This window comes from Odontesthes bonariensis, chromosome 10 (genome assembly GCF_027942865.1).
Source record: "Odontesthes bonariensis isolate fOdoBon6 chromosome 10, fOdoBon6.hap1, whole genome shotgun sequence".
Lineage (NCBI taxonomy): Eukaryota > Metazoa > Chordata > Actinopteri > Atheriniformes > Atherinopsidae > Odontesthes > Odontesthes bonariensis.
In genome coordinates this window covers 7,516,642-7,544,429 of record NC_134515.1, presented here as the reverse complement: position 1 = coordinate 7,544,429, position 27,788 = coordinate 7,516,642, and the positions used below count along the sequence as shown (strand labels likewise).

At 40.2% G+C, this 27,788-nt stretch overlaps 1 protein-coding gene across 2 annotated transcripts in view; it reads right to left on the bottom strand.

Annotated features, from left to right (window-relative positions):
• Positions 1 to 27,788, bottom strand: part of LOC142390569 (plexin-A1-like) — a 234,820-nt gene that overhangs the window by 8,253 nt on the left and 198,779 nt on the right. The window contains exons 20-29 of one of the 2 annotated variants that reach the window (XM_075476108.1): positions 22,859 to 23,007; positions 16,580 to 16,677; positions 15,917 to 16,075; positions 13,884 to 13,950; positions 8,057 to 8,203; positions 7,365 to 7,524; positions 6,603 to 6,706; positions 6,390 to 6,486; positions 3,184 to 3,374; positions 519 to 688 (exon numbers count right to left, since the gene is read on the bottom strand). In XM_075476108.1, the coding sequence (XP_075332223.1) occupies positions 519 to 688; positions 3,184 to 3,374; positions 6,390 to 6,486; positions 6,603 to 6,706; positions 7,365 to 7,524; positions 8,057 to 8,203; positions 13,884 to 13,950; positions 15,917 to 16,075; positions 16,580 to 16,677; positions 22,859 to 23,007 (1,342 nt within the window). The remainder of the gene's footprint in view (positions 1 to 518; positions 689 to 3,183; positions 3,375 to 6,389; positions 6,487 to 6,602; positions 6,707 to 7,364; positions 7,525 to 8,056; positions 8,204 to 13,883; positions 13,951 to 15,916; positions 16,076 to 16,579; positions 16,678 to 22,858; positions 23,008 to 27,788) is intronic. The other variant, XM_075476109.1, reaches the window with a different exon arrangement.

Here is a 27,788-nt window from a genome sequence, read left to right as displayed (position 1 = left end):
CCTCATCTCTTCGGTCTGGCATGTTTTTTTTTCTAAATAGATGATCCAAGCGAATGTGTAGTTGCTGTGCCCAATTTGCACGGATGTGGGCTGCCCGTAATTTGCCACAGAGGGGCCTGGTGGACCCTGGTGGACCCTGGTGGAGTGTTTCGGGTGAGGAAATGTATGTCATACAGGCCATGTTCGCAAGGGAGCCTGGAAACCATGAATCTTCAGTCTTTAATCCCATTACCCACCAGTTACTTCTAACACTTCCGGTGCACAATGATTCAAAGCTAGTAACCAAAGTTAGACCTGAGGGTCACATGCAGAAAATCTTCTACTTTCCTGACAACAAACTCTTTCAAAGTGCGGCCCTTTACGTCAGTTTTAAATCAGCACGTCTCATATTGCAGCAAACTCTTGAATGCTTTCTGAAACACAGATTTGCTCCAAACAGTGGGCCCACTTCCTTCAGTCCGTTTACAACTTCTTTCCAGTGTCGACAAGCACAAAGAGGGCAAATTTTCCTCACTTACCAGTTGCTCTTCCAGGTGTGTCTTACATCATAGTCTGTGATGGAGTGTTTGTCAGCCTGCTCGTCCAGGAAGTCGAACATGTATTTGATGGCCAGCGGCAGAGCGCTGCCTCTGTGAGCCGTGCTGAAGATGGTTTCAAACAAGTCGTCCACAAACTTCTGTAACGTACCCTGACAGAAAAAAAAAAATCTTATTTGTACTTTTAAAAACTTTTTCTCTTACTGGTTCATGTAAGTTTGACCTTTTTTTAAAAAAAATTTTATTAGTTGCACTAAAAAAAATAGAGTCTTGTGTTGCTTTGTTGTCATTATTTGCTTCTTTTTGCTGTTCTGCACCGGTTGAGAAAAATGGGAAGAGCGCCTCCTTTGTGACATTTTTTAAGGATAATTTGCAGTTTGAATCTTGAGCAAATTGAGTAAGTGTGTTTCTCACACACACACACACAGAGAGAGTAGAGGTCTAAATGGCAGAGAGGTTTTTGATATTAAACCTTTAAATGATAACACACAAGCTGGGTTCTCATGTCTGACATTTTAAAGGTGTTGTCGCCTTATCTTGATAATTTGTCTGACCTTTGTTTTTTCATACATCATTTACGTGTTGATTATTTTCTGTTCTCCCACGACCCTTAACTACAACACCAAAAATCCTTCTTCTCAAATCAGCCCATTAAACGAGAAGAACAACATTTTGTAACATTTCAGAAAGGAAGAAGAGGATTATAATATGAATAGTTTAACTGCGTTTAGTGACGGGTTAATAGTGCACCACTTGTGTCTAAAGCACCTAAAGCGTCATGATTGAGTACAGTTTTAGTATGAGTGGTCCACAGCAGTGGATTATGCAATGATAACTGTGTCTCTGACACCGACTGATTCGACCACTGAGCTCTGCAAAAATCCCAAACAATAACCCCAGTCCTTGGATTTGGATAATGCTCCCCTCCAATGACAAAGCTTCAACCAGATGATATCAAATGCAGCTTAAATTAATTTCCCAACATTGCATTTGTTTCCCCGACTTCTGCATCTGGCGGAATCTATACATCGGAATCTATCGTATTTAGTCGGCCACTATGAAATGGAACAAGAATGGCCTCCATCCTAAAAGCTGACAGAACTACAGAGACTGCATAGACATGATGCCCTGACAGACGGGCACAGGAAGACAGTCTTGGAGAGGCAAGGACAAGATGAGCTTCTCAATTGCATTTGCCTCTTTGTTCTCCCATCATGCATGGGCGAATCTTCAATCCCTCAACAAATTACCCGTCTCCTGACATCTCCTGTATCTACCTCCATGCACTCTGCACCCCGAGCCCTCCTTTTATTAATCTGTTTTTTTTCTTATTACCAGTGGAAATTGAAAAGCAGGCTTGCTTGTAACTGCTACCCATTGCTCTATTTTCCTACCCGTTTCACAATTAGGCCAGAGATGGTGAGCTGAGAGACAATGAAGTGGAGAAATAAAGACAGCCTGACCGGCTCATACAGACACGATTCCCAGATGGAGTTTTTTTTTTTTGTTTATCGTCGAGTGCATTTTTACCATTTGGTAAGGGGTGCTCGAAAGTGTGGGTGCGCATCAGAGTTTTCTAAATTTCTTCATAAAAATGATTAAAAAAAAATGGCATGACAAGTCTTAAAAGAAGGTATAAGGAACCCGTTTAAATAAATGAGAAAAAGGCCTCAAACTTAACAGCTTATTTTAAGAAAAAAAGATCTAATTTTACATATCTTTACGTATCTAAAAGTGTGAGAATCTCTTGGGATTTAGCTGATAATTTGAAGGAGAAATTAGATTTGCACAATTTCTGCTTTACATTGTACATATTGTACAATTGTCAAATAGATTTTTATCTAGTTTATTCTATCCTATACTTATTTTCTTCTTCTATTTGACCTGATCTACATGACCCGAGGAACTGTGTTTTACCACAGCACGATTCTGAGCATAATTTTGAAGTCGCCATTGGATTCCTTGACCAAGAAAACATAGGATTGGCATGTTAAATTGAGTTTTTAGGTTGTTTAGAGGCCAAGGTAGCTGAAATTCTGTATTTTATGGCGCCCGTTTTGAAATTCCAAAATGGCCGCCATACAGGTGTCTGTTCAAGTGGCAACATTGGTTTTTGGAATCCCCAAGGTCTGCAGATTCCAATAGGTCAACAAATCCCCCAAAGATTCCCACAAAAGTACATTTTTGTACAGTGAACTTGACTTTCTTTCTTATCATGCCAAACGTCTGAGTGAGTGTGAGCAGAAAACCCTGCTTCATTTAAAGAACAACACAACAAAGTCTGATCTTAAACACATAACCGTGGAGGTTTATATCTATGCAGATGTGTATAAAAATATATAAAATGTAAAAATCCTCAGGCGTGTTTACCAGTTGTCTGTCTCACACTCATCTGATGGGACAGATGGTTCTAATGTTTAATTAATCCAGTTGTGTCCGGTGGAGTTTGAGCCTGAATATGCCGACGCCTCTGCTTGATCAACTGTGACTGATTGCACCAAATGTTTATATCCCTTCAGATCATCATTAACACCTTTGTGTTCTTATCATGCAATTTGATCACTCAGGGCTCTGCAGATACTCTGATTGAAGCAGAAGCACCAGTTTTTGAAAGAACTGCAGCGGAGTTCACTCTCCCGTGTCTTACTTTTGTGGCCAGCAGCCTGGTCAGGTAGATCTCAGACACCATCTTACTTCCTCGGTCACCCTCCCTCTGGTCTGAGTGGTCATGGTTCTTCACCAGATGCCACAGCTTGGTTCCACTCTCCAGGTCAGGTGTGATCATCGGTGTTCGGGATCGCAGGCTATCTGGACTACTGGCTGTCCTCAGCATGCTCTCTACATATGAGAAACATACAGTTGAATTATTCAAAAAGAACTTTGTTAGAAACCATGTCATCATGTGAAGAATTCTGCTACTGGATTCTGTTTTCACTGCATTTCTTTAATGAAATTTCACTCTCTCCTTGTCTCTACGATCTGTGCATCTTTCATTATTTATGGTAGCAGTGTCAAAACTGATTGGAGCAAAGCAAGGAGATGTCAGCTGTAGCTCCATTTATGGTAACGAAGGGAGAAGGAACCACAAGGTAAGGTGCACATAGGAACAAGATTATCTGGTTAGTGACTGTTGCTCCTGGGGTAGAAAGCCGTAATGAACAGAGGTGATGGGGAGACAAAAAAGAGAAGCCAGTGCATGTTGCAAACCTTTTGTGGTCGGTGAAAGAAGAGCAGATGAGAGGAAGAGGGGGAGATGAGAGGAAAAGGGGGGCGGTGTGAGCTCAACAGACAAAAATATCAGAGCGGTGAAACAGAGAGTAATAGAAGAACGAGGGATGGAAAAGTGAATGAGGCTGAGTGGGGTGGTGTCTAGTGCTGTTGTTGCTTTCGCCAGGGGGGTGCTGAGTGATTTTGGCTCCAAAGTCATCATGTCCACTGGTGCCTGTTCAAAGATACTTCTACATGCCCACATCCAAACACACACCTACATCCTCACAACCGAGAGGAAAAAAAAAAAAAACATATACGGCTCAAACACATATTCTGCCAATTTATTTGCAGTTATACTGAATGTTTTAGCAGTGAGAACCATCTAATTTCATAGATTTAATTTTCTCAAAGTGCATCAGTCCTGACCAATCCAGTATTCATTCAGTATAGTTCTATGATGCACTGATAATGCTATTTCCATTGCTGCTTATAAAAAAAAAAAAAAAAAAAAAAAAATCAATATCTGAGAATCTGTTGTGAGATGAGACTTCAGGCAGATATAATCAATACTTCTATATGATCATAGAAACATGCGACTTACAGACACAGAATCATCATTTGATTCTGCAGAACAGATTGTATTGAAGGCCATCTTGACATCTCTCAATGGTTTATCGTCTTAAAGGTTCAATTTACCCATTTAGCAGTCACCATCGTGTGTTTTGAAGCGATGTGGCGCCGTACATGTTCTTTGGATAGAGGCCAAGACACTCACCTGCCATTTAAAGTGGCCCCACTCTGAATACTGCACAGCTTTAAGCATCAGTGCAGTTGAAGCAGTTGAGTGATATGAAAATTCATACTTTTACATGGCAAAGGAACTCTGCCAACCTGGCGGTCAATGGGGTTTGACTTGCTTTCAAAGTCAGCTGCAGGTTTTTAACACTTTTGTGCTCGGCTCATTTTTCAGTCTGGGAGCACCTCACGGTAGCATTTTCTGGTTCTCAGCTAACTCTTTTGGATCATTCTTGTCACATTCTTTTGTTTTGTTTATGGCCATATCTATGGAGCATAGACAGAGACGGGTGATTTGGAACTTATATTCAAATGTCTGAAAATACAAATCCACCAATTGAATCTACAAGGATGGATCAATTCTGCAAGTACAAAGCTTCTGCCCCACCTTTTCCATGCCCAACTATATAAAACAATGGAGATGCTCAGTTTGACTTACTCAACATATTAGGTAAGCCTAATATGTGCAACCAAAACTTTGTACTGTGCAGCATAGGATGAGACAGTTGGTTAGCGGATAGATGAATGTGATAAGTGAGTCTAACTGAGCATCTTCATCAGGTTTTCAGTTAGGCATGAAAAGGGCGGGACAGAAGCTTGTGTTTTCAAATTTGCAGAATTGATCCAAAGTTTGATTTTTACCCGTAAATATGTTCCATTAATGCAGATATAAATTTGATTTGTATTTCTATTTTTGTTTTCACACATTCAGATAAGGTGATACAAGCTACAACACATATACATAGAAGACAGGATGCTGCTCGTGTGATGTTTTTGCATGGTGATAGAGTGCACAGTTCAATCAAATATGATCGTTTGGGCTTAGTTTTTAAAAAATTAATTTATTCATGTATTTATTTTTTTAATTAGGGCAGGTCGCCGTACAAGTCCGGCACTAAAAGCACCTTATTCAGCGGACACTGGCACTGCTGTTAAACCTCTCTTTGGGTATTAGTGTGTATGGACTGTGTGTTGGTTTGATTCTAAGCTTGTATTTGCCGATTTTAAACTCTTTTTTTCCCGATTTTTTGTATTTCATCAGTGAGTAGTTTTTTGTTTGTAATGTCTGAGCTCACCGTCACAAATTCCATTCAGCTATATTGATACGGCCATAAAGTATTATGTCTCGAATCAAAACTCGTGTCTCTATCTTAGCTCGAGACACATCTGGATGGAGGTCTCCCTCTTCATACAACAACCGTCAAACACCAATAATAACTGTGAGGGGAAAATGGTGGTAAAGAAGAAGCTAAAAACCCCAAATGTTCTCCTTAGTTGGTTTAACAGCACTACAAGAAGAGGGGTCCAGAAATGTGTCTCCAAATGGTTGACAATGTTGATCTGTTGCTGATGGATGTGTCAACACACAAAAGGGAAATTAAATCAGTTATATATCATTGGAGGTATTTATTTTGGTGAAAATAAAGGTGAAAATAACTTTTTTCTAAGGTGATTATGATTTTACTTTTAGCATATAGTATACCATATTGGGCCTCTATCTTTTGTGACTGCTAGGTGTCCTTCTTCCCTCTTTCACCCTGTCAGCCAGAGATCGAGGCGTCTGCTTTAATACCTGTCATTTATGGACTGCTTTGGAAATAGCCCTGGAATAGCCTTGGCCTGGGCTGATGGCAATGGATAAAAAGGATTGCCATTTACTCAGAGGGAGGTTAAAAAAAAAAAAAAAAAAAAAAAAAAAAAGCGAGCTCAATCATCGTCCTGACAAACAAAGAGCGAATGAAAGCGAGCTTGAGGGTGAGTGGGGGGAGGAAGGGCAGTTAGAAAAATGGGAATCATTGACGGGATGATTTAAATAGGATCAGGTCCAGACAAGAATGGGAGCCGTACCGTATCTGCTGAGGCTTTTTGTGAAGGTGGAGGAGTTGGAGATGTTGTAGGCAGAGTTCTGCTTTGGCACCAGAGCAATCACTGAGCCATCTGTTACCTGCACACAAAAAAGAAAGTCAAAAAACCACACACTCATTGTTTGCATCTGTCTCAGTAGGTGGCTTCAGCATGTACTTATTAAAAAAAAAAAAAAAAAAAAAAAAATCAGTGTACCTGATAGTGAGCCAGTGTGTTGAGTCTTTTCCAATCATTGTCAATCTTAGTTGTGACGTCTTCATCCTGCAGAATGATTCTGGCCATCCGACCCTGTCGCCACTCTGAAAAAAGAGGGAACAGAAGTTGAGAGCAAAGAGTGGAGAACGCAAACGGAATGCATGTGTGTGTCTGTGTGTATTCATGACATTTAAAGACCTCTTGCAGTGAAGTCAGTTAGTATTTCAGTTAATCCTAAAAGCTAATATTTTTATCTTTACCATTTTTTCATGAGCGAAGCAGCATATGACTTAACAGAATGTTGACACCAGATGCTACTGTTTTTATTCACACACATTTCATAAAGTTCAGTGTTGACAGTGCTCTGCATCCTAAAAAATGCTTTTGTTTTCCTTACTGCACACATTCAGTCTCAATGACAAATCAAAATCAAGGGGAGGCAGGGCTTATGATATAAAAAATGGTCTTCAAAGGCAGAACAGAAATTGATCCTGGCTGACACTGAAGCCCTTTTTTTTGTGACTGAAAAACAATAATTGCTTTTGATAAGCAATAGAAAAGCTGCAAAAACACATTATTAGGACAATATCATCAGTTGTTGGCCAACTGCATATTAAAGCATTGGTAAAAGTATTTTTGAGCTAAAACATGATAATAAACCACAATAATGAAGCTACATTGGGTTGTATTATACGTGCATACTTGTGGATTTGTTTAAACAATGCTAACATTTAAGCTCAGACTCAGAACTGCATATCTTACCAAGGTCCATGTCAGAAGCCTTTGACCTTTGGGAATAGGGGCTTCCTTTGTACATGGCGTCGAGCAGCTTCTCTTTGACCTGAGTGATGGTGTCGCAGTTCAGACACTTGACCGTCACCTCGGGGGCATTCTCGTTCTCTGGGTTTACACAGTGCAGCGTCTGGCAGAAAAGCAGCAGGAAACAAAAGGGAAATGGAAACGCACCAAACACATTAGGCTCATTCTACGATACAGCATGGACTTTGCCGACTACTGAGATGTTTGAATGGTTGTTGAGATGTATTTGAATGCATTTTTACACAGCCTTTTTTTGCTTGGGTGCATAATAAGTCAGTATTCACACTTGGGTGCCGACCAAAACAACTACATCTGATCCTTCTGACTGCCAGCATGTTTCCTGTCCAAACCTGAAGTGTTTTGTTTGAAAAGACAACATAGTTCGCACTGTGCAGTGGATGGATCTGTTCATAGCCAGATCGCATCCCCACTCCAAACATAATTGATGCTGAAGCTTCATGTGTACCACGTAGGAAAGTCTCGGCAGCTCAGCAGACTCCTGACAAATCAGGGAAACGGTTTACAACGGCTGACATGAGTTAGAAAAAAGTCCATCTCAAATGTGACTAAAGTTTAAAAACTCATCAAGAGCAGAGCAGAAGAGACCAGCCTCAAGACACAGCGGGTTTACTGACCAGTGTTTTGTAGTCAATCTGTTGCCTGATGAGCTTGTCCTCGCTGAGAGAGTAGCGGGCTTCTCCTGTGATGGCGTCAATGGGTCCCTTCTCCATCTGCTGCTTGATGGCACAGTACAGCATGAACAGAGGCTCCCCGGCACACTCCTTGTGAGGGAGAAGACAGAAGCATATCAAGAGTTATGTTCACTTCAAGCCAAGTGTGACCTTCCCTTTGGATTCTTGTATTTGAATAATTAATAAGAGTCCTAGAGAGAGAGAAAAAAAAAAACCCAACAACTCAGTAATTAGTGACAAAAAGGAAAGATAAAATATATCTTTGGGGGGATAAAAAGCAGTGATTGAATTTTAAGACAGTTAAAGGATTTGGATGTTTCAGTCATCACGACCACTTGTGCACATTTTTGTGGCATTGCACTTGTTCAGTTTCCGTGCTAAATACTGACACTACAGATTACCTGATTTTGTGTGTCAGGAGAACAATCAATCACTTCGGAAAGCTTGAGAAGTTAGAAGTGAAAAGTATAAAGTTGATCATACAGCTAGATTATCTTCCTTTTGAACAGTTGCAAGGAGAAAAACCAATGAAAAAACATTTCTTTCATGTCCATCTCCCAATCCTCCTGCATTTTCCTTCTACTTAAAAGAAATATTGTGTATGAACGAGCAACCAGATGGAAGTTTAAACATCGCAGTACATAATCTTGACATTTTGTCTTAAAACGTGACTCAACAGTCAACACCTTTCCTGCAGGAAGAACACTGAGAGCAAAGAAATCTGCTCAGTCCTCTTTGACTTTTGTGAGCAGACGCAGATGTCATAGTGTAAGTATCCTGCCTACTCCTCCTCCATCCAAGACACTTGCCAATCAATAGTGTCATTAGTCATCACTTGGGCCCAAGGAAAACACTCCCAACTGAAGTAGCAGCAGTTTAGAGGGGAGAGAGAGGACACATCATGGCCGATACTCATCCTGAGGAGAGTTTAATGATCGACTGTGCACCGCTTGGGGAAATACTTTAGACTGTGTGTGTGTGTGTGTGTGTGTGTGTGTGTTGGAGATTCATGCAGTCCAGATGAGAATTCATCAGTCTCACCTTCACACCAACATCCCGCTTCTTTTCTCCAACACACATGATCCTCCTTCTTTTTACTTTTTTCTTCCTCTAACATCAGTCCTTAATGTACGTGCTTCCACTAGGCCAGCTAATACGCGGCTATAATGTGTCCTACCACAACTATGCAGATGACACTCAGATCTACGTGTCACTGACGGCAGGAGAACACGGGCCTGTAGATACATTGTGTCGCTGCATCGAACAGATCAGTGTGTGGATGCAAAACTATTTTCTCCAGCTAAACTCAGACAAAACTGAAATCATTGTCTGTGGCCCACAGAAACAAAGAGAAAGTGTTATCAGTCACCTCGAGACACTCTCTCTAAAACCTAATAACCAAGTTAGAAATCTCGGGGTAATATTGGACTCAGACCTGAACTTTAACAGCCACATTAAATCAGTAACATCAGCAGCTTTTTACCATCTAAAAAACATTGCCAGAATCAAAGGAATAGTGTCTAAACCAGACTTAGAAAGACTGATCCATGCGTTTGTCTCCAGCAGGTTAGACTACTGTAACGGCCTGCTCACTGGGCTCTAAACGGGCTGTAAGACAGCTGCAGTACATCCAGAACGCTGCTGCTCGAGTCCTGACTAGAACCAGGAAATACGACCATATTAGTCCAGTGCTCAGGTCTCTGCACTGGCTTCCTGTCGCTCAGAGAATAGACTTTAAAACAGCTCTGCTTGTGTACAAGTCTCTTCATGGTCTAGCACCAAAGTACATCTCTGACATGTTAGAGCCATATGAACCAACTCGGGCTCTGAGAACCTCAGGGAGGGGTCTCCTGCTGGTGCCCAGAGTCAGGACTAAACAAGGTGAGGCTGCGTTTCAGTTTTATGCTCCTAAAATCTGGAACAGCCTTCCAGAAGATGTGAGACAGACCTCAACTCTTACAATGTTTAAATATGACACCTGAAAGTGTTTTATCTGCACTTAATGATTATTTTTTTATGTTTTTTGGAATGATTTTATTTGCCTTCTTGTGATTTTATGTAGCTGTAAAGCACTTTGAATTGCCTTGTGTACGAATTGTGCTCTACAAATAAACTTGCCTTGCCTAATGCCCGACTGTCATTTCATCTTCCGTTTTCTCCTTATTGGTCTCTCTTTTATCTTCTTTACTCATGACATTTTTAGTTAACACCCTTGCCTATCAGGGTTAGTGCAATATAATAACAGACTTGTGAGAGACAAGCCGTGGAGAGACACTGGCAGTTCTCTTCAACAACAAGGTGAGCAAAACAGATTGAATCGCCTCAAGCTACTTGCATTGTATAGAGTAATGATGACAAGAGAGATTATTGTGTGTATGACAGCTGGAAGTGCTCGATAGAGATAAAGATCTTACTGTATGACCCGTTACTGCAGAGTACTCAGATGACTTTTTTGTGTCAACTTGTAATGTTGCGCATTAGTGTTGTAATTCAAGTGATTCTTCACCAGTAACTTTGTCAAATACGCAATCCGGTGACACTTCAAAGAAATAAAATGCTCATACACATGTGAAGCTCACACAGTTAGCCAGGCGTCAGAGGACAGTTTTTACGCCTCATTTTTGAATTTATGAGTTAAAAGGACAAAATTAATCATGATGAAAAGCATATTGTGCCTGGGTGATATGAGCGTCTGTCATCAGTGACAAACTCTACTTCAGATTTCAAGAAGCATCTGCAGATTGAGCACAGCTTCACCACACTGGTGATCCCGCCAGTGCAACGGCTCCATTACAATGGCCGACTTTCAACTTGCTTAAAACTGCTGTTCCGAAGCAAATTCATGTTCATGCCATTGGTTTTCTGAGAAGATGCTACTAACAACTGTACAGTCACCATCTTTCACAAGATCACAAATAAAATTGTTAAAACTTGTTAAAGTATATGCATTACACCTAATTAAGATTAATATAAATCAAGAAAAAATTGCTGTGAAGGGGTTTTTGCATCTGGACTTCTTGTTATTAGCCTGCAGAGCCTCTGATTATAGACCATAAAACAGACTAATGTCATGAGGTAGAACAGCCAGTACATTCAAAGCTTTTTTGTTTGTTTGTTTGTTTGTTTCTTTTCTGGAGGCACCTGCAGAAACATAAATGGAAAGAAACGCACAACAAACAAACATCAACAACATCACCAGCAGCAAGTATATGGGAAGGAAAATCACTGTGGTTAATGATTATTATCAAAGCCAGAAGTCACATTGTAATAGTGGGGTGAGCATGTGAGTAAATGAACGCTTCTGCATATGTGTGTGTGTGTGTCAATTATATGCCAACGGTTTGACATGAATTGTGTATAGTGATGGGGTAGCGGGCCGCAACCACACCCACTCCAGAGATCGGGAGCAGACAGGAAAGGCCCCCAGACCCAGGCAACCAGTAAGCCCCATGAGGTAAGAAAGAGAGAAACCAGACAACCCGTCACAAGAAAACCACGCTCCAACCCAGCGGACAGCAGGGGAAGACCCCAGGTAGAGCCCCCAAAGACATGGAGCGAAGGAGCCAGGGAACCAGGGGCGATGGGACAGGGTACGGGACCAAGAGACCCACATGCCCTAAGACCACACCTCCACCCGGCAGAGGCAGAGGTGCGGGAAGACCTCTCCTTCGTCTCTCCTGCTCCCTGATGGTGGGTGTGTATGAGGGCGTGTAAAATGCAGCAGAGATATCTCCCACCTCCCCAGGCCTTATTGTCTAATGGCATGCTGTTAAAATTGAGAGACAGGCAACCGTGCAACACGGTGGGCGAGACTGTTCCAACAGCCCCGCCCAAGGGGCACTACCTGGCAACCCCCCCCAAAGATCAAAGTATATGTGTGGGTGAGGTGTCAGTGTGTCATGTGTAAAAATGTCGACGGTGCAATTAAAACTGAGGGGCGGGTGGCCACGGAGTGTGGACGAGTACATTCAAAGCTTCATACTGTTCTTTCTTTATAAGTGCACAGGAATTACAAAGGGTGTATTTGGTAATGCTACTATATTATAAGGAGTTACTCTTCACAGAAAACAATGTAACATCACACATTATTTTTTAATGGCAGTAACCTCATAATCTAACTAGTTACTTTTAAGTGAAACTTTACCCAACTCTGCTGCAGAGCACTCGTGTAGTGTGAACAACACAATGATCTGACAACACTGGAATTTGGTACATTGAACTTGACTTGGGATTCAGAAAACACTGATTACTGCGCATCTTTATCAAATGTATTCATTTTAAGCATCTTTTTAAACACATTTAACAAAATCTTCGACAGTATATGTGAAGGCATTGAAACTTGTGAACGTTTTCTCCTTTTTGGAGTTACGGCCCCTTTTTATCCTCCCATTCCCAGGTGTTGTTTTCTTTTCTTTTATAAGTAGCCCTCTCATCATTTGCTTTTATTTGCGTCTTCTAATCCCTTTCAAAGAAAACCTTGCATACAACCTTTCACCCAGCGTCTTCACCCGAATCCTCCCCCTACTTCCTTCTGTCTCTGTCCTATTTTTACAGCCCCACACCACCTGTCTCCTTCCACCTCACCTGCCCCATGCCTCTCTTCTCTTTCCCCCAAACTCCTAATTATAATGCCCTCCTCCATTCATCTTCCCTCTCACCACCTCCACTGACGCCCACCTCTAACCTCTTCCCTTCCTCGTTCCGCCAGCGTACGCTTTATAAAAAGCTTGTTAGCATCAAGGCCAATTAGGTGGGCAGCTGCTAACGAGAGAGAGTGAGCATGAATCACGGTGCTTCGGTTTTCCTCCATTGTTGCTCGGCCGCTGCATGCTTGTCTAAAAAAATGTGCCTATAGCCCGCATACCGGCTTCATTAAGGCTCCCTAAATGGTACAGTGACATTTACATTTCAAGGAAATAACACTGGGAACAATAAGAGGAAACTATTAATTTTGCATGTACACGCGATAATCTTGTAGTGTTTACAGAAATGTCAGAATGATATTAAATTCAAAGTAATTGTTTAAAGATTTTACCCCTAAAAGCACTCAGCTTCCTACATTTGCAGCTCACAAAGTCACTATAATAAAGCCTCTTGTGCTCTTAACATGATTACGCCTATAGATGCACATCTTCAAGTCTGCAATGTGCAATTAAACCGGAGAGCAGGGGAGGAAAAAGCACTGAGAAGAGAGGGAGAAATAGCAGAAAACATTTTCCCGCCTGCTTTAGTTAAGCAGGTTCATTAAAAGTGAGGAAGAGGGCAGCAGAGATGGAAAGAAAGAAAGAAAGAAAGGAAGAGATGGTGTTGTGGTGACAGTGCATGCCTCATCCCTCACCCCTGGTGAGGTAGATGACCTTAAGCAGCAGAGAAGAATCATAGCGGGATAAAGACCAAAATAACAACACAAAAAAAAACAAAGAGAAAACAACAAAGATCAGTGTCTGCTGGAAGACTAAAATTAGGAACAGCAAGAGAATCCGTTGGATGAGACAAAGCAAGACATTTAAAAAGCAGAGAGAAGAAGAAACGCCTTCTGCTGAGAGGCTTTAAAGGCATTAAAATATGCCATATAACATAAAAATAACTTTTAATAACCACAGTGACAAATACAACAGAGCAATGTTATTCCTGTATTGAATTTGAATAAACTCATTACAATACAGGCTGTATAAAGAAAGGCACTATAAATGCAGTGTAGATAACAGCCATCGTTCCATGTGAGAAAGATACAGAAAAGATATTGACAAAAGAAATAATCCTGCCTTACCTTGAGGAACTTGTACAAGAGGAATGTAAACCAGTTGGTCAGCATCTTCTCAGCAACAGACTCCGTTCTAACATGACGGAGGGCAGCAACAAAGAAGAAAACAGCACATTAAGAGTAGAGCACGCGTAATAGGAAACATGAGAATAAAAACACTACTTTACCCGACGCCATCATTTCCTTTCCAATCATTAACAAGTATTAACATGAGCGGACACTAACTATTCTGGGCTTGTGGCCTCTGGAAGTGTGGAAATCAGCTGTGAGCAATGCCATTGAAGCATGCTCATCGCAAAGAAAAAAAGACAAAAGCTCTGAAGCGCTTTTTTTTCTTATTCAAAAGGCCTGTTTAATGAGCTCTGAATCCTGTTGTGTCCCTTACCTTATTTTGTGCCCTGTTGGGCTTCACTGATTTATACCAAAACTATTCAGCGAACATTAATAGAGGGTTATATTCAACATGTGTTTAAGTACTTTCATTTTTTCCATGTTTGACTGACCTTTAAAAAAAGATAAAAAAATAAATCAGTTAAGTGGCAGTTTTTTGTGTTGTGCCTGTGTGACGAACTATGGGGATCCTAGAGTTTCAAGCCACAGACAAAATAATAGGCCCCGGAAATATGCTTTTAGTTTAAGACTGACTAAGAACATATATTGAACAAGATTTCTTTAGATTGGTTGAAGCTATGAAGCGATAAATACATTAAACATGGATTTGATGGATAGGGAGCTTAAGACAATGGGTGTTGATCCAGACTGGGAGGAGATATGGGACAATCTACCACTAACATCTAAGTGCCTGGCACATCAACTAATTCATTATCAGATGATCCACAAGGCATATACAACACCATACATACATTTCAAAATGAGTATCTCTCAAAATCCACAATGCATGCTTTGCCAGAACGCCACAGGTACCTTCCTCCATATGTTTTGGGAATGTCCCATTATAAGTATATTTTGGAAATATGTTATTGAGATGCTATCCAAGTTTCTTGACATTACTCTTGTGTTAGACCCCTGTTTTTGTTTATTGAATGATGATTCCACACTTGAGCTCTCTCTACGTGAAAAACGTCTGGTGTTTGCTGGCTTCACAGCTGCCAAAAAGACAATCTTCCAGCTGTGGTTCAAACCTGATATTAGTGCAAAATGTTACTGGATCAGATCCTTACTGGACATTGCATCATTGGAGGAGACCACAGCTCGACTGAACAACGCCAGTTTATCTACAGTAAATGCATGGAAGGGACTTTGCTCAAGAATTAAGGAAGGTATTAAGGTAAATTAAGGTATTATGTCCCTGCTAGTTTTTTTTCTTTTTTTCTTTTTCTTCCCTTTTAATTGATCTGCCTTTGTTTTGTTTTTGTTGATTCTTGTGCGCACTATTAAGCCATATCTTGCTTGTACGTATTCTTCTGACAGTGCAAATAAAAATTATAATCACAAAAAAAACATGGATTTGATGAATGTTTTGTCAGCTCAACAGTTACATTCATAGTGAAATATTCTAAGCTAATTTCACTTAAAAGTACAAGAACAGAATGTTAGTTACCATAAATAAAGTCGATTCATTTGCTGAAAGTTGATGATAATGTAATACAAAATTAATTGCTTCAAGTTCACTGCCTAACTAAAGGAAAAAGTTCTGATGGTGGATAGTAGAAGTTAAATTTGTTTTTTATCATCAGTCGAGAAGCCAACTGTGACTAAATGTGCATTAAAATTCCCACAGTGTCTGTTTTGTACTATAAAAGAAAAGTATCAAAGTACAAGTTTCCATCTTCAAACAATGCTAGGAAGTCTGTTATTAAGCTCATCTTCCCTAATTGGAAAATGAATTTGATGATTTTAGTTGACACAGTGGTGATGCGTTCATTAAAGGCTTCGAGTTAGAAGAACTTGAGTTTAGAAATTCTCAAATTAATTAAAAAATTAAACTAGAAAATCTAAGAACACACTCAACAACTGAACAAACACGGTGCATAAGGTTTTATACTGTAATTCAATCAGTTCAATCCTCCTTTCCTCACCTCCTCAGCAGCAGTTTGGGATGGTTTTTGCTCTCCAAGTTTCTGTCTATCAAGTCAGAGAGCAGCTGTTTCAGGACCCCAGTTGCGTACTCCATCTCCCCCTGCAGGGCTGTCATGATCAGAGATGCAACGTTGCCCCGATCCCTCATAGAAAATGACCTGGAAGAACATTAAAACTTTTAAAAAACGCCAACATAAATACTTTACAAATGCTACGCCCACCTTCTGTTGAGTCTCATTTGAAGCTTTTTCTCTTAGAACATGTGCACCATTAATCTCTCATTTATTTAACATTGTTGACACTACGCTTCATTAATAATCTCTAACTTTATTGTGCTATAAATCATTTAGTTAAATGCTTTACAGGGATTTGATTTAAATTAGTCTTTATCCACAAGAAGGCACAGTATTTCATATCTGTAGAACTAAAAGCGAGTAAAAGTAAATTTTCTCATGGCAAATCAGTGAAGCCATTCAATTTAAGCAGATTCTGAGCCATCCAGGATTCAAAGTCAGAAAAAAAACAAGTTGTAAGATTTCCTCATTTTGCCTGAAAAGTATTACCCAAGTATTCAAATATGCAGCAACAGTATTAATTTCTAAAATGAGGATAAAAGACAGTAAAAATGTATGTAGAAATGGAATAAATGAATTAATATAGACCTCTGTGCCTCCAGGGTTCGTATGAATGTCAGTAAGAAGTGCTTCTTGGTCAGCAGCTGGCCGAACAGTGTGAGCGCCTTCTCTACATTTGCCTGGACCTGCAGAAAGACACAGTGACAGACAGACAGACAGAGTTACAACACTTTAAGCGTATTAACAGTTTTCCACCTCATGATATTTTTTCTTTCTTTTTCTTTTACGAGTAAGGCCTTTAACGGGTCTTTTACAATCCTCAGATTTCCATATGAATCAAAGTTACTACAAGGACAAGTCAACAGAGGATTGCCTCTCCGAGCTGCCGCCTCATTGAAACACATGTTCTTCTTATCATTCCTGCATTTTCAACCCATGGAGAGAAAAAAATAAATAAATAAAAGCTCTGCTTCCTCTGGTAAAAATATAAATAAATAACTCAAATCAACCAACCTTTTCTAACGAGTTCATGTGGTGTATTTTATATGATGGAAGACATATCATAAGTGAAACAAACAATCAGCACCATGGATGAGCACTTCAGTCCAAAGAGTGTCTCCAGATCACAGGTTTAAACCGTCAGGGATTCGTTGGTAACAAACCTAAGAAAATCAAACCCATTAACAACTCCTCAGGGCTGGTAATCGGGAACTAGGTTTATCTGTTGTTAGCATTCGACAACACATTATTAGCTGTGTGCTAACAGAATCGAGTGAAAAGGCCAGTATCAGCTCAGAAAGTGATTCTCTACCCTGCCCGTCACCGAATTTACACTGAATGAACTAAACCTTTTTTGTTGTTGTAGAAATATCAATCGAACGTGTCATTTAAACTTAGCATTTTTACACGTCTAAACAAGTCATCATTCAGAATTCTTTTTCTTGCCCGGTGAAAGCAGCCGCAACCAGAATAACTTTTCATCCTGAAACATTTTGAGTAATCACGGAAACAGAATCCAATCAATTCCGAAACACTAAAGATTTCACGCAACATAAAAACAAATACAGTATTCAGTCTATAATAAAACGATGACCCACTCCAAGCGAGGCGTGATTATGAGCGTGTCGGCCAGCGGGCGTTTCTCTTCACTGTATGATGAGGTGAGACAGGCTTGTTAAACAGCGAGGTGTAGCTGATTGGCTACTCCCTCGCCTGCTGCGCGATGTGTTTCCACTCAAATGATTTTAGCAGACAACTTGACATGACCGTCTTTGTGACATCAGGTGGTGAACGGCTCAAAGCTTCCTCTAGATAAATATCGACAAGACATGGATTTTAATTGTCAGTCCTGCCGAAGATGCACACACGCTTTTAGCTGTCTGGGCTTCCTTTGTTTGGTACGAGGCTCCCGTCACATTTGCTATTTGGCTGAATGAGTAATACTTTAACAAGCTGTTGCGACTGTGAACTCTGGCTTTTTTTGTTTTAGAGACTTTCTAAAAATGTCTAATCAGACTGATCTAAACCAGTTTGGAATGCCAAAGATCCTTCAGTGAAACAAAGAGGGAAGAAGGAGAGAAGTGTGTAAAAAGGGAAGAGGCATTGGGGCATTACAGGACTCTGTGTGTGTGCATGTGTGTCAGGGTTGGTGACAGAGGTGCACCCTGCTTGTTCCACTGGCTGGCACCTGTCACTACTTATCAACAACACACTAAACCCCCTGGAGACAACCGCGTGTCATTCACTCGCTCCATCTTCTTCACTGCTCTGATTCTTCCTCTCGCGCTCATTGTTGACCGTCTCACACCGCCGCTCTTTCCCCTCATTTCATTTTTCTCCTCCCCTTTCTCTTTGTGTCTCTCTTACACATACAAATACGCGTTTGGTTTTTAATCTATTTGTGCCGCTGTAGTCTCTTGCTCTCCCTCTCTTTTGACACGCTATAATAAAGTGTCTGGACCTCTTTCTAAAGTGCTAAATGAGATTCCTGGGCCCTCCGGGGTGGATAACGAGTGTGATGTGTGTGAGCAAGGCAGAATGAGATGAGAAGGAGACAGACGGAGATGCATGTGGATGCTGCATTTAGTTTTCACCTCATTTTTTTAGACAGATTCAAAAAAGGTATGTTCACAGAGCTGCATATGTGTGTGCATGTGTAGTGTGGCTGTCCAGCTAAGGGGATAGAGCAGTCACACAGAGCAATAAAGCTAGCTGCACTTGTGTGCCCAGGCCATTGGATTAACTAGCAATCCCTGGGGGAAATACAGAGATACGAGTAAGGAAGTATGGACATAATGATAAGTTATATAAGCAATCGTTACCTGACATTTAAATTGAACGTGTATTCATACTTTAGAGACTGTAGAGGACCGCATCTGTAGCTGACATCTTGATCTTTTACAGATGCTATACCTTAAAAAAACTGTACAGCACATATTAGTTTTGACCTGCATAAAGTAAAGACTGAGAAAGTAAGACGTTTTAGAACCACTTTAGGTGTTTTCACATGAGCAAATGAGATGTGGATTTGCAGCTCGGCAGACTCAAACACCCAGCAGCAGTGTAGGGAATAATTGAGAAAGGCTTAACTTCATGCAAATATCCTCTGACACAGAAAAATTAAGCGCCACGTTGAGGAAAACTGCCGAAATTGTTAGAGTACCTTGTGAATTGCAGACATTTAAAGTTGAACTCTGTCAAGATATAAAAGGCCCTAAATACACACAACACATATCACACCACCAACCATAATACCTGCACGTGTAAGTACAAACAAAGGGCTGATTGGTTGATCACACTCCAATCAGTCTCTGGCTCTGTGTCATTGACCTATACTCAAAAATAAAAGGTAAAAACTGTGCAAAAACTTATCTGAAATGAATACCTTTTCAGCTGAGATCATTTCACCTATTATATTGTGTGTTGTGTCTGTCAATATTGATATTTCATTCCTTTAATATCAAGACTGTTTGTAGAATTATCCCTACAGTGACGTGAGGAGAAAGGTCTTAATTCTGAGGGAACATATGACGCAATCAAAAAGATCAAAAACAATTACTTTAAAAAAACCTTGTGCAGACCAAAGTGAGGTACAAGCATACAAGCGTTGAAAAAAATCTGTCTGGATAAGGATCTGGATTCCCTTTGATCACACTGATTATTAAATAAAAACAAAAAAAACCTCTCATTGTACCTGATAATATCAGCTTGAATTAATGAAGTTCAATCCCATAACGGCTACAATGACACACACTGCTGAGGCATGAATAATAAATCTAGAAGCTTGTGTCTGTATTTAGCTGAATGATAGTTATGTGTAAACAGAAATCCCTCAAAAAACACCTTTCTGAGATCATGTAAGGACTAGGCAAAGAAAGAGGTGAAAATAATCCAATTAATCATTTCAGATACAAAATAATTACTATTATTATTATTATTACAGTAATTATTAGAATTTGTAGAATTTGTGGGGGGGCTGCAGAATAATCTTAATAATGTTATGTAATGTTATAAAGGGCTTTACAAGGAGGAATAAAGTGAGTTAGAAAATGCGGATAAATGTATCAGATGTTGCCAAAAAAATAAAGTTAATGAGGGATTTGAAGGCACAGATGCAAAGAAGCTACAGACTTGGTGTGTCTGACTTAAGTGAGCAAAGACTTTCCTAAGATGAGGGCTCCAATGGAAAATGCATGATACAACATGCCTTTTTGTCCTGTAATGAGTCTACCTGCAGCTTTTGTAACCAATTGGAGATGATGACATGAGCCCCAACTGGTACCTGACTGAAGTTAAAATAGTCACGGTGAGAATAGACAAACGCTCGCGTCGCTTTTTGAAAGTTAGGAGTTGAAAGAATTTAATAATCAAAACCAAGGTTAAAATCAATATTGGCTGAAGATTCTTAGCAGCCTGAGTGATTTGAACGACTGCCAAGGTTAGAACCAAGAGGATGGAAAGAATTTGAGATACCAAACAGAATTATTTTCCATTAAATTTAAGCAGATTCTGAGCCATCCAGGATTCAAAGTCAGAAAAAAAACAAGCTGTAAGATTCGCAGAGCCTCCGGGTCCGTGGCCATTATAAGCATGTACAGGAGAGTGTCATCAGTGTAAAAACAGTTATGTACATTATGGTTTGAACAAGCTGGTCAAGAGATAGGATATCAACAGAGAACAGAAGGGGGGCAAAGGACTGAGCCCTGTGGAACGCCACAAGTTAACCACAGAGGAGGTAAAGTTATTGACAGTGACCGAGATGGTTCTGCTGAAGACATACGAGCGTAATAAGTTAAGAGCAAATCCTTAATTCCTGCCTTTGACTCCAAGTGATATAGGAGGATGCTGTAATCAAGAGTATCTAAAAAAAAAAAAAAAAAATCTAAAAGAGCTATAATTAAGTCTCCTCTATCTGCACTGGGATAGGGAGATTTCTACCACTGCCAAGGAGAATGTATGATTGACAAAGGTTTGTTAAACAATGTTTAAAAAGTTATGGATGGATAGGCATGAAAACTTTAAAAATTAGAAGTCAATGTGGATGAAGAATTCTCTTTTCCTTCCTCTGTGGAGTTATACAGTCACTAAGGGACTCATGTATGTGAAGCCAAAACAAATGATCTGTTCTTGTAAAATATCTGTATGACTGTTGCTAAAATTACTGCATGTGTCCTGTCCAATGCTGTTTTGTCACTTTGAAAATGTTTTGATTGCAAGAAGATTGAAAAAACTCTCCAACTAAATATGTATTCATCCAAAGTTTGCATTATCAGTCATCTTAAGCTTAATAGTCTCATCTGAAAGCCACAGGGGGCTTTAAAAAAAAAAAAAAAGGAAGTGACAATGAATCTCTAAGAATGAATAAAAAAAGGCACAAATGACAGTCAGGAGACCACCCAGAGGGCTTTTTTTTCTTCTTCTAAGAATATAAATCCACTTCTGGATTAGAGTGATTAAATTAAGATGTAAAAGGTCAAACAAATTATTCCTCGACTCCAAAAGTCACTGCTCCAATCAAAGTCAATGGAGCAGCACCAGATTCTACATCTTAATGATACTGCTGATTACAAACTTGGCTCCGTGGTTTTTAGCTTTGGAGGAGAATAGTTTATGGAGACATACTATTTATTCTACTTCCCTTGGTCGCAGTAGTATAATGCCTTTAGAAATCAGATGCACCATCTTCATTCAGCTGTGCCGGCAAGGTGATTGTATGTACCGGCTCAATTAGGAAGTTAACAGTGATGCACAATGCAAGCAGCTTTGCTTGTAACCCTGAATCTTCTTATTTTCCTTCTCTGCTGCTCTTCCTAACCTTCTCTTTCTCTTTGCTATGTGCCCTTTTCTTATTGCCGTATATAATTTGTTTCAGTGATTTCAAACTTGTTGAAAGAATAGAGAATATGTTGAGTGTGTTTCCTGATGAGACCTAACTACCGATGATTACCCAGGGGCCTTTGATTTGAATATTTGTTGTATTCATTGTGATGGGGATGAATATGGGTAAAATATGGCTTGTGTGATTGCTTTGAGATGAACCGCATTTTGAGTTCATGTGTTCCATCTTATTTATTTATTTATTTATTTAAAAAACCTGCTGAAAGTGGACCGCATCAGTCCAGCTCTGAGGTCTTTACACCGGCTGCCTGTCCATCAGAGGATAGACTTTAAAGTCTCGATGCAGGTCTATAAAGCTCTGAATGGTCCAGGACCAGAATACATGAGTGAGATCCTGACCCAGTATGAACCTTCCAGACCCCTCAGCTCATCTGGATCCGGTCTTTTTATCAGTTCCCAGAGTCAGAACCAGACATGGAGAAGCTGCGTTCAGCTTCTATGCTCCACATGTCTGGAACAAACTCCCAGAAAGCCTCAGATCAGCTGAAACACTCAGTGTGTTTAAGTCCAGGCTGAAGACACACCTATTTTCAGCTGCATTTGAATAAAGCTCCAAATCTGAAGCTTGAGTTTCAAAACTTAATCACATTTTAACTACTGATTTTATCTATTGTTCTTTTTTCTTTAAAATTTAAATCATGCTTTTTATTTCTACTGTTTTAATGTCTCTGTAAAGCACTTTGAATCACCTTGTTGCTGAATTGTGCTGTACAAATAAACTTGCCTTGCCTTTTGATGAAGCCCATCAAGGAATAATGGCTATAGAAGTATTAAGCAGTAAGTCCACAGGGACACTTTTTATGTATTACAGTACATAAAACATTCAAAATACTTCTAGGAACAACATGCTGCGACTGTCTGTTTCGAGGTTGTTTGTTAGTTGATTAGTAAAGCCTCCAAGTAGTTGGCTCTTTTGATTATTTTTTGTTAGTTTATTTTAGTTTCAAGTTTGGTTGATGGTGTACTGACCCGTACCTCCATCTCCTTGAGCACAGGGTGGTCCTCTATCCCAGGGAACAGGACCCTCATCGCATAAGTCCGATAGTCCAGGAAGGGAATCCCCGCTCCATCCAACTCCTGGGTCAACTCGTGGATGTCCGTCTGAAGCTCTGCAAATGCTATGGAAAAAACAAAACAAAACACAAAGTTTTAAATAATCAGTTTGATAATTCTGTCATGTCTTAATAAGCTCTGTTAGCAGACCACTGAATAAACCCAACTTATAGAGCACCGCTGAGCCACAGTCCTTCTCTCAGTATACAAACACAGAAGGAGAGTCTAGTTACCAACTGAGGTACTGTGGAATACTCCAACTTTCTCTGTGGGGAATAATCAAACATGTAAATTCAGATTGATTCACTGCATCAATGTTGTGGATGTTGTGTTGTCCTGTGGTTTAAGGTCATCTGTATCCACAGTGGTATTATATATGATTGCTGCTGCTTGTGCTTTTTTGTTTGTTTTGTTTGTCTGCCTACAGGTGCTCCTGGTGCTTCTAAGGCTGGATTCCCCATAAAAGCCGTGGATTGTCTTCAGTTTTGTTTTTACAGGTGGAGAAGCTGGTTGTCTGATTTTTCATTTTTTCTATGTTGTTTGTCTCTCCATATTTCTGTTCCTTTTTTCCCTTCTTCGCTCTCCCTCTCTCTCTGTCCCCCGGTCCGGTTCGGCACTATCACATGTTAAGTATTGTAACAAAAATAAATGAATAAATAAGGAGTTGATGGGCATCAAAGGGAGCTTTACATTCATAAAGCTTCCCTTGGCATAGCAAATGTGTTTGGCATAAACGGTATTCAGATTACAATTCTGCTGCCATAATTCTGGACAGGACAAGGAAAAAAAAAAAGTTGTGGATTTTGATTTTGTCAGATGATGCTGCAGTTATAAAATCTGGACATTCTTAGAGCAGGGTGGCGGCTGGGAGTTGACCTGTGGTCTTACTGGGCTGATTTTCAGTCTCAGTTTCTTATGACAACAGAAAAAGAAAAATATGTGAATGAGAGCGGCTTTGTTAGAAATTCAGCTGCATCAATATACACGTATGCTCGACTGTTTTTACAAGAAGAAGCGAAGAGATTCCCCAACTGCATCGTCTGGGTGTGGAAGTCCAGTTTTAAGAATCTTTATTTTGTATGATTTTGTATCCAATTAAATGCTTTTTGACGCATAATAGTGGCTGGGGTCAGTCCACTGGAGTTGACCAATCAGTGAAGATGGGCTTCTTGGGAGGAAGGGCAGCCTCACTAACTTGTTCACCGTTTCCCTGTTACAGGGAATCTGTAAATATGCAGAGACAAATAGGACTGTGTTGGCTGCTTCATGGGAGCTTTAACACTCTCAAAGATACTTTTTTCCCCAATCAAAAAAAAAAAAAAATCCAGAGAACAAAAGCCAGGTGAAATAAATAGAGCACCTCAGAGAGTAAAATTAAAAAAAACATGGTTAAAATGTATGGCAGTCAAGTGACAGCACTGCATACTAAATATGCACAAGGAAGATGAAGAACCTGATGGAGACAAAAAGGGAAGAGAAGGCAGACAGAATAATTTCAGATAAAGTGTCTGGGTCTTATAAAACAGCAAGATAGAAGGGCTGCGAGATAAAGGTCAGCACTGATGAAGAAAGAGGCCCACAAAGGCAATTAATGAGGACCACAACACCAACAAGAAAGAGAAGTGAGTGAATACTAGGATAGAAATATAATAAATCAGAACAACAAATCAGTGTTAAAGAACTTGATTGTGTGTGACTGAAAACCGTACGGTTTAAGTTTCTTTTATACGTAGGTAGAGATCAGGCATATTCCTAAATTAAACTTTTAATGAATAACCTGTGAACATCGGTGTACCAGTAGTATAAATGTAGGTAAAGTTTGTCAGTAATCAATGAGACTGAATTGGCCCTTTCTTCAGTTTATAAAAATATAGCTTGAAGTGTATTAAAATCCTATGAGAAGAAAACTCATTTGTGACTAGTTGTACTGCAACTATACTGTGAAAAAGTAGTGATAAATGCTCCTGGATTTTGACCCGATGTTTTAATATATGAAAGTAAACCAAGAAGTATACTGTAACTGCAGTCAACTAGTTGATTATGGTCTACTTTACTAGGTAATTTGTTTTAATTTGTTTTTATTTAGACAAATAGATAGATGGATGATATAAATATTTCACTGGCGATTCAGGCAGGTGTAGTGAGTGACACTTAACAGAGTTTCAGAAGGGCATCGGGTTCAGTGTGGCCAGGAAGGAGATGAATAATGGTCAAACAGTTGGAGAAAAACACACTCCCCAGTTGAACGTGTTTGGAATAAGGCACTCCAGACGGGATATGTACAAATATATATCTTACATTCTGACTATCGGGCCCCTCCAGGGTCGCGCAGCAGCTTCGGGTCACCAAATAGAGGAAGGTTTTACCTTACTTAAGGGAAGAGGCACCCGCAGTGAGACAGAGATTGCACAGACTTTTGGGCTTTGAAGATCTCTCCAGATCTGATGCATCAATCTGTAATTCTGATACGGACCTGAGGGGCCAATAAAATACCTCCATGTTCGACCAAGTCTGTGTCGGGGTTGCAGAGTTCTTCCTGTACCATCTATACATCGGCTGTTTGAAGGCGACCATCCCTCATACACCACACAGGTGTAAGTCAAGTTCTGCACCCGTGTCAGTGTAAGCCAACTGTACTTTGATCATTTTGGTAAATTTAGCCTGAATTGGAACATAAAAAGAAGAAAGTGTACTTTTTTTTTTTTTTTAGGTTTTTCTTACTGCTATGTTAAAAATAAATTAAAAAAAAAAAGAAACGGAGAGAGAAAAAAGCAGAACCAAGACAAAAAACAATGTTCCTGGAAAGGAAAGTCAATTAATTGCATGAGTGGATAATTATTAAGAGAGCGACGGATGAGTTTTCATGCATAATTTCTCCCAGCTGTTATTGGACTGTTTGGTCCACGGGAGAGATGAGAAAAGAGAGGAAGCAGAGAAGATGAAGGAAAAAAAAGAGAGAGAGATCAGGATGTAAAGATGCCATGATGGCAGAGGAGGAAATTCAGAGGACTCAGAACGTAAGCTGTAATGACTGAGAGGTGCAGACAGAAAAAGCCAAAACGGGAAAATACGAGTAAAGATGAAAGTGACAAGTAAAGATGAATTAAGAGGAGGGAAGGAGAAGAGGACAAGAGTGGAAGACAAGAAGCTCTACACACTGGAGGAGACATGGTTTAGATGGGGTTGCTTCATATTCTCGACTTTTTTTCTTCTCTTTACAATTGTACCTCACATGTGGACTTCCATATAGTTTAAAACCAATACAGTACTTAATCAGTACTTAAATCCATGCAACAAGGATAAATGCCTTTTTTCTTTAAACACATAAGGTTTTAAAAGTTGTTAAACGGTCTTTAACTCTGTTGAGCACGGACAGAATTAGTTCCACCGCGCTGTGTCACAGCTGGAGAATGGTCTGGCTGCACAACCTTAACATTTTCAGAACATACATCAGTAATAATGCTCTTGGACACCGTTGAGCCCAGAAAGCAGTGATGGTGTAAAATGGTGCCAAGTGGGAACATGTTTTGGTTGACCAGGAGAGGAAACATAGAAGACCAAGAATGCTGGGTAAAAACACACGTAGGCCTGCTTTAATGCAGCAACCAAACGTCACATGCAGAAGACAGAAGGATGGTGAGGAAAATGCTGGTTGAGAAGAGGAGCCAATTTCAGTCGGGCGACAACCAGTGAGTGAGATTACAGTCTTCAATTTTGGTTTTTGGAACATCTGCGGTTTTATTTTAATCAAATTAACTATGAGTTTTTTTTTTTTACGACTGCAGGGTATGGTGTTTGAATAATTAGATGTTTTACAAAATGTATTTCGGCTCCAATTTTCAGCTCGGTTGCGTTTAAACATGTATGTCTCCTGCAGCAACAGGAGCCACTGTAGTATAGCTAACAGTAAATGACTAAGGGAGTACTCAGAATGATGAAAAAGGATAAAAGGGAGAATCGGGACACGCAGTTTGGTTTGATACATCACACATCATACATACATCAAGTGCTGCAGTACAATATGACCAACGACCAAAGTGAAACATGAGAGTTGTTCAGTGAAGACAAAGTAATAGAATACGCACACGTGGAGAACCTGTCGGATATTTGAAATACTGGCATAAGTGGTGCATAGAAATAAATTATTTCTGTGTTTCTGAGGTGTAAAAATGCCACAGCACAGAGTTTGCACAGATGATCATGCAAACGATGCTTTCACCATGAGTTTGTTCGGTTGTCAATTTGTATTATTCTCTTAGCTTCTTTACTGTCCTACAGGATCTCAACGGAATCTTTATTACCCACCCTAAGCAAATAAGTCACACTTGCCATTCAGCGGTTGTCATGTCCAATGTTTAAGTAACCATGCTTGCTAATTAGCGAGCCTGGATCAGTGTTTGGGGTGATGTCTGCTTCACACGGATGGCTGAACATCTCTTCCCCCTGAAGACTCCCAGGACCACCAAACACACCATCCGCCATCGCACTAATAGCGGGCCGCCCCCTTCAGCTGCTGGCCCTCCCACAAGCGCCGCCTCGTCTCACTAGGCCAGGTGGGCGTGCAGCAGGCGGGGCGGGGTACAGTGTTGGGTGGGAATAAGGCCATGCTTCACACCCTGCAGAACTGGGTACTTCCATTTCTGTTCACTCGGATGATGTCTGTCTCTTTATTGTGGAAAGAGCAGGGATTTTAGCTCCGAGCCGAATTTCTTTTAAAAACATGACAGACAACTTTGTTTTTCTTCCCCCCAGTGAGGCACAACGACAAGGTCAGAACACTTCTGCGAAAATGTCACCTCAGTCTGGGTACATGCAACAGTCACTCTGAAAAATATAGCGCTTTAAA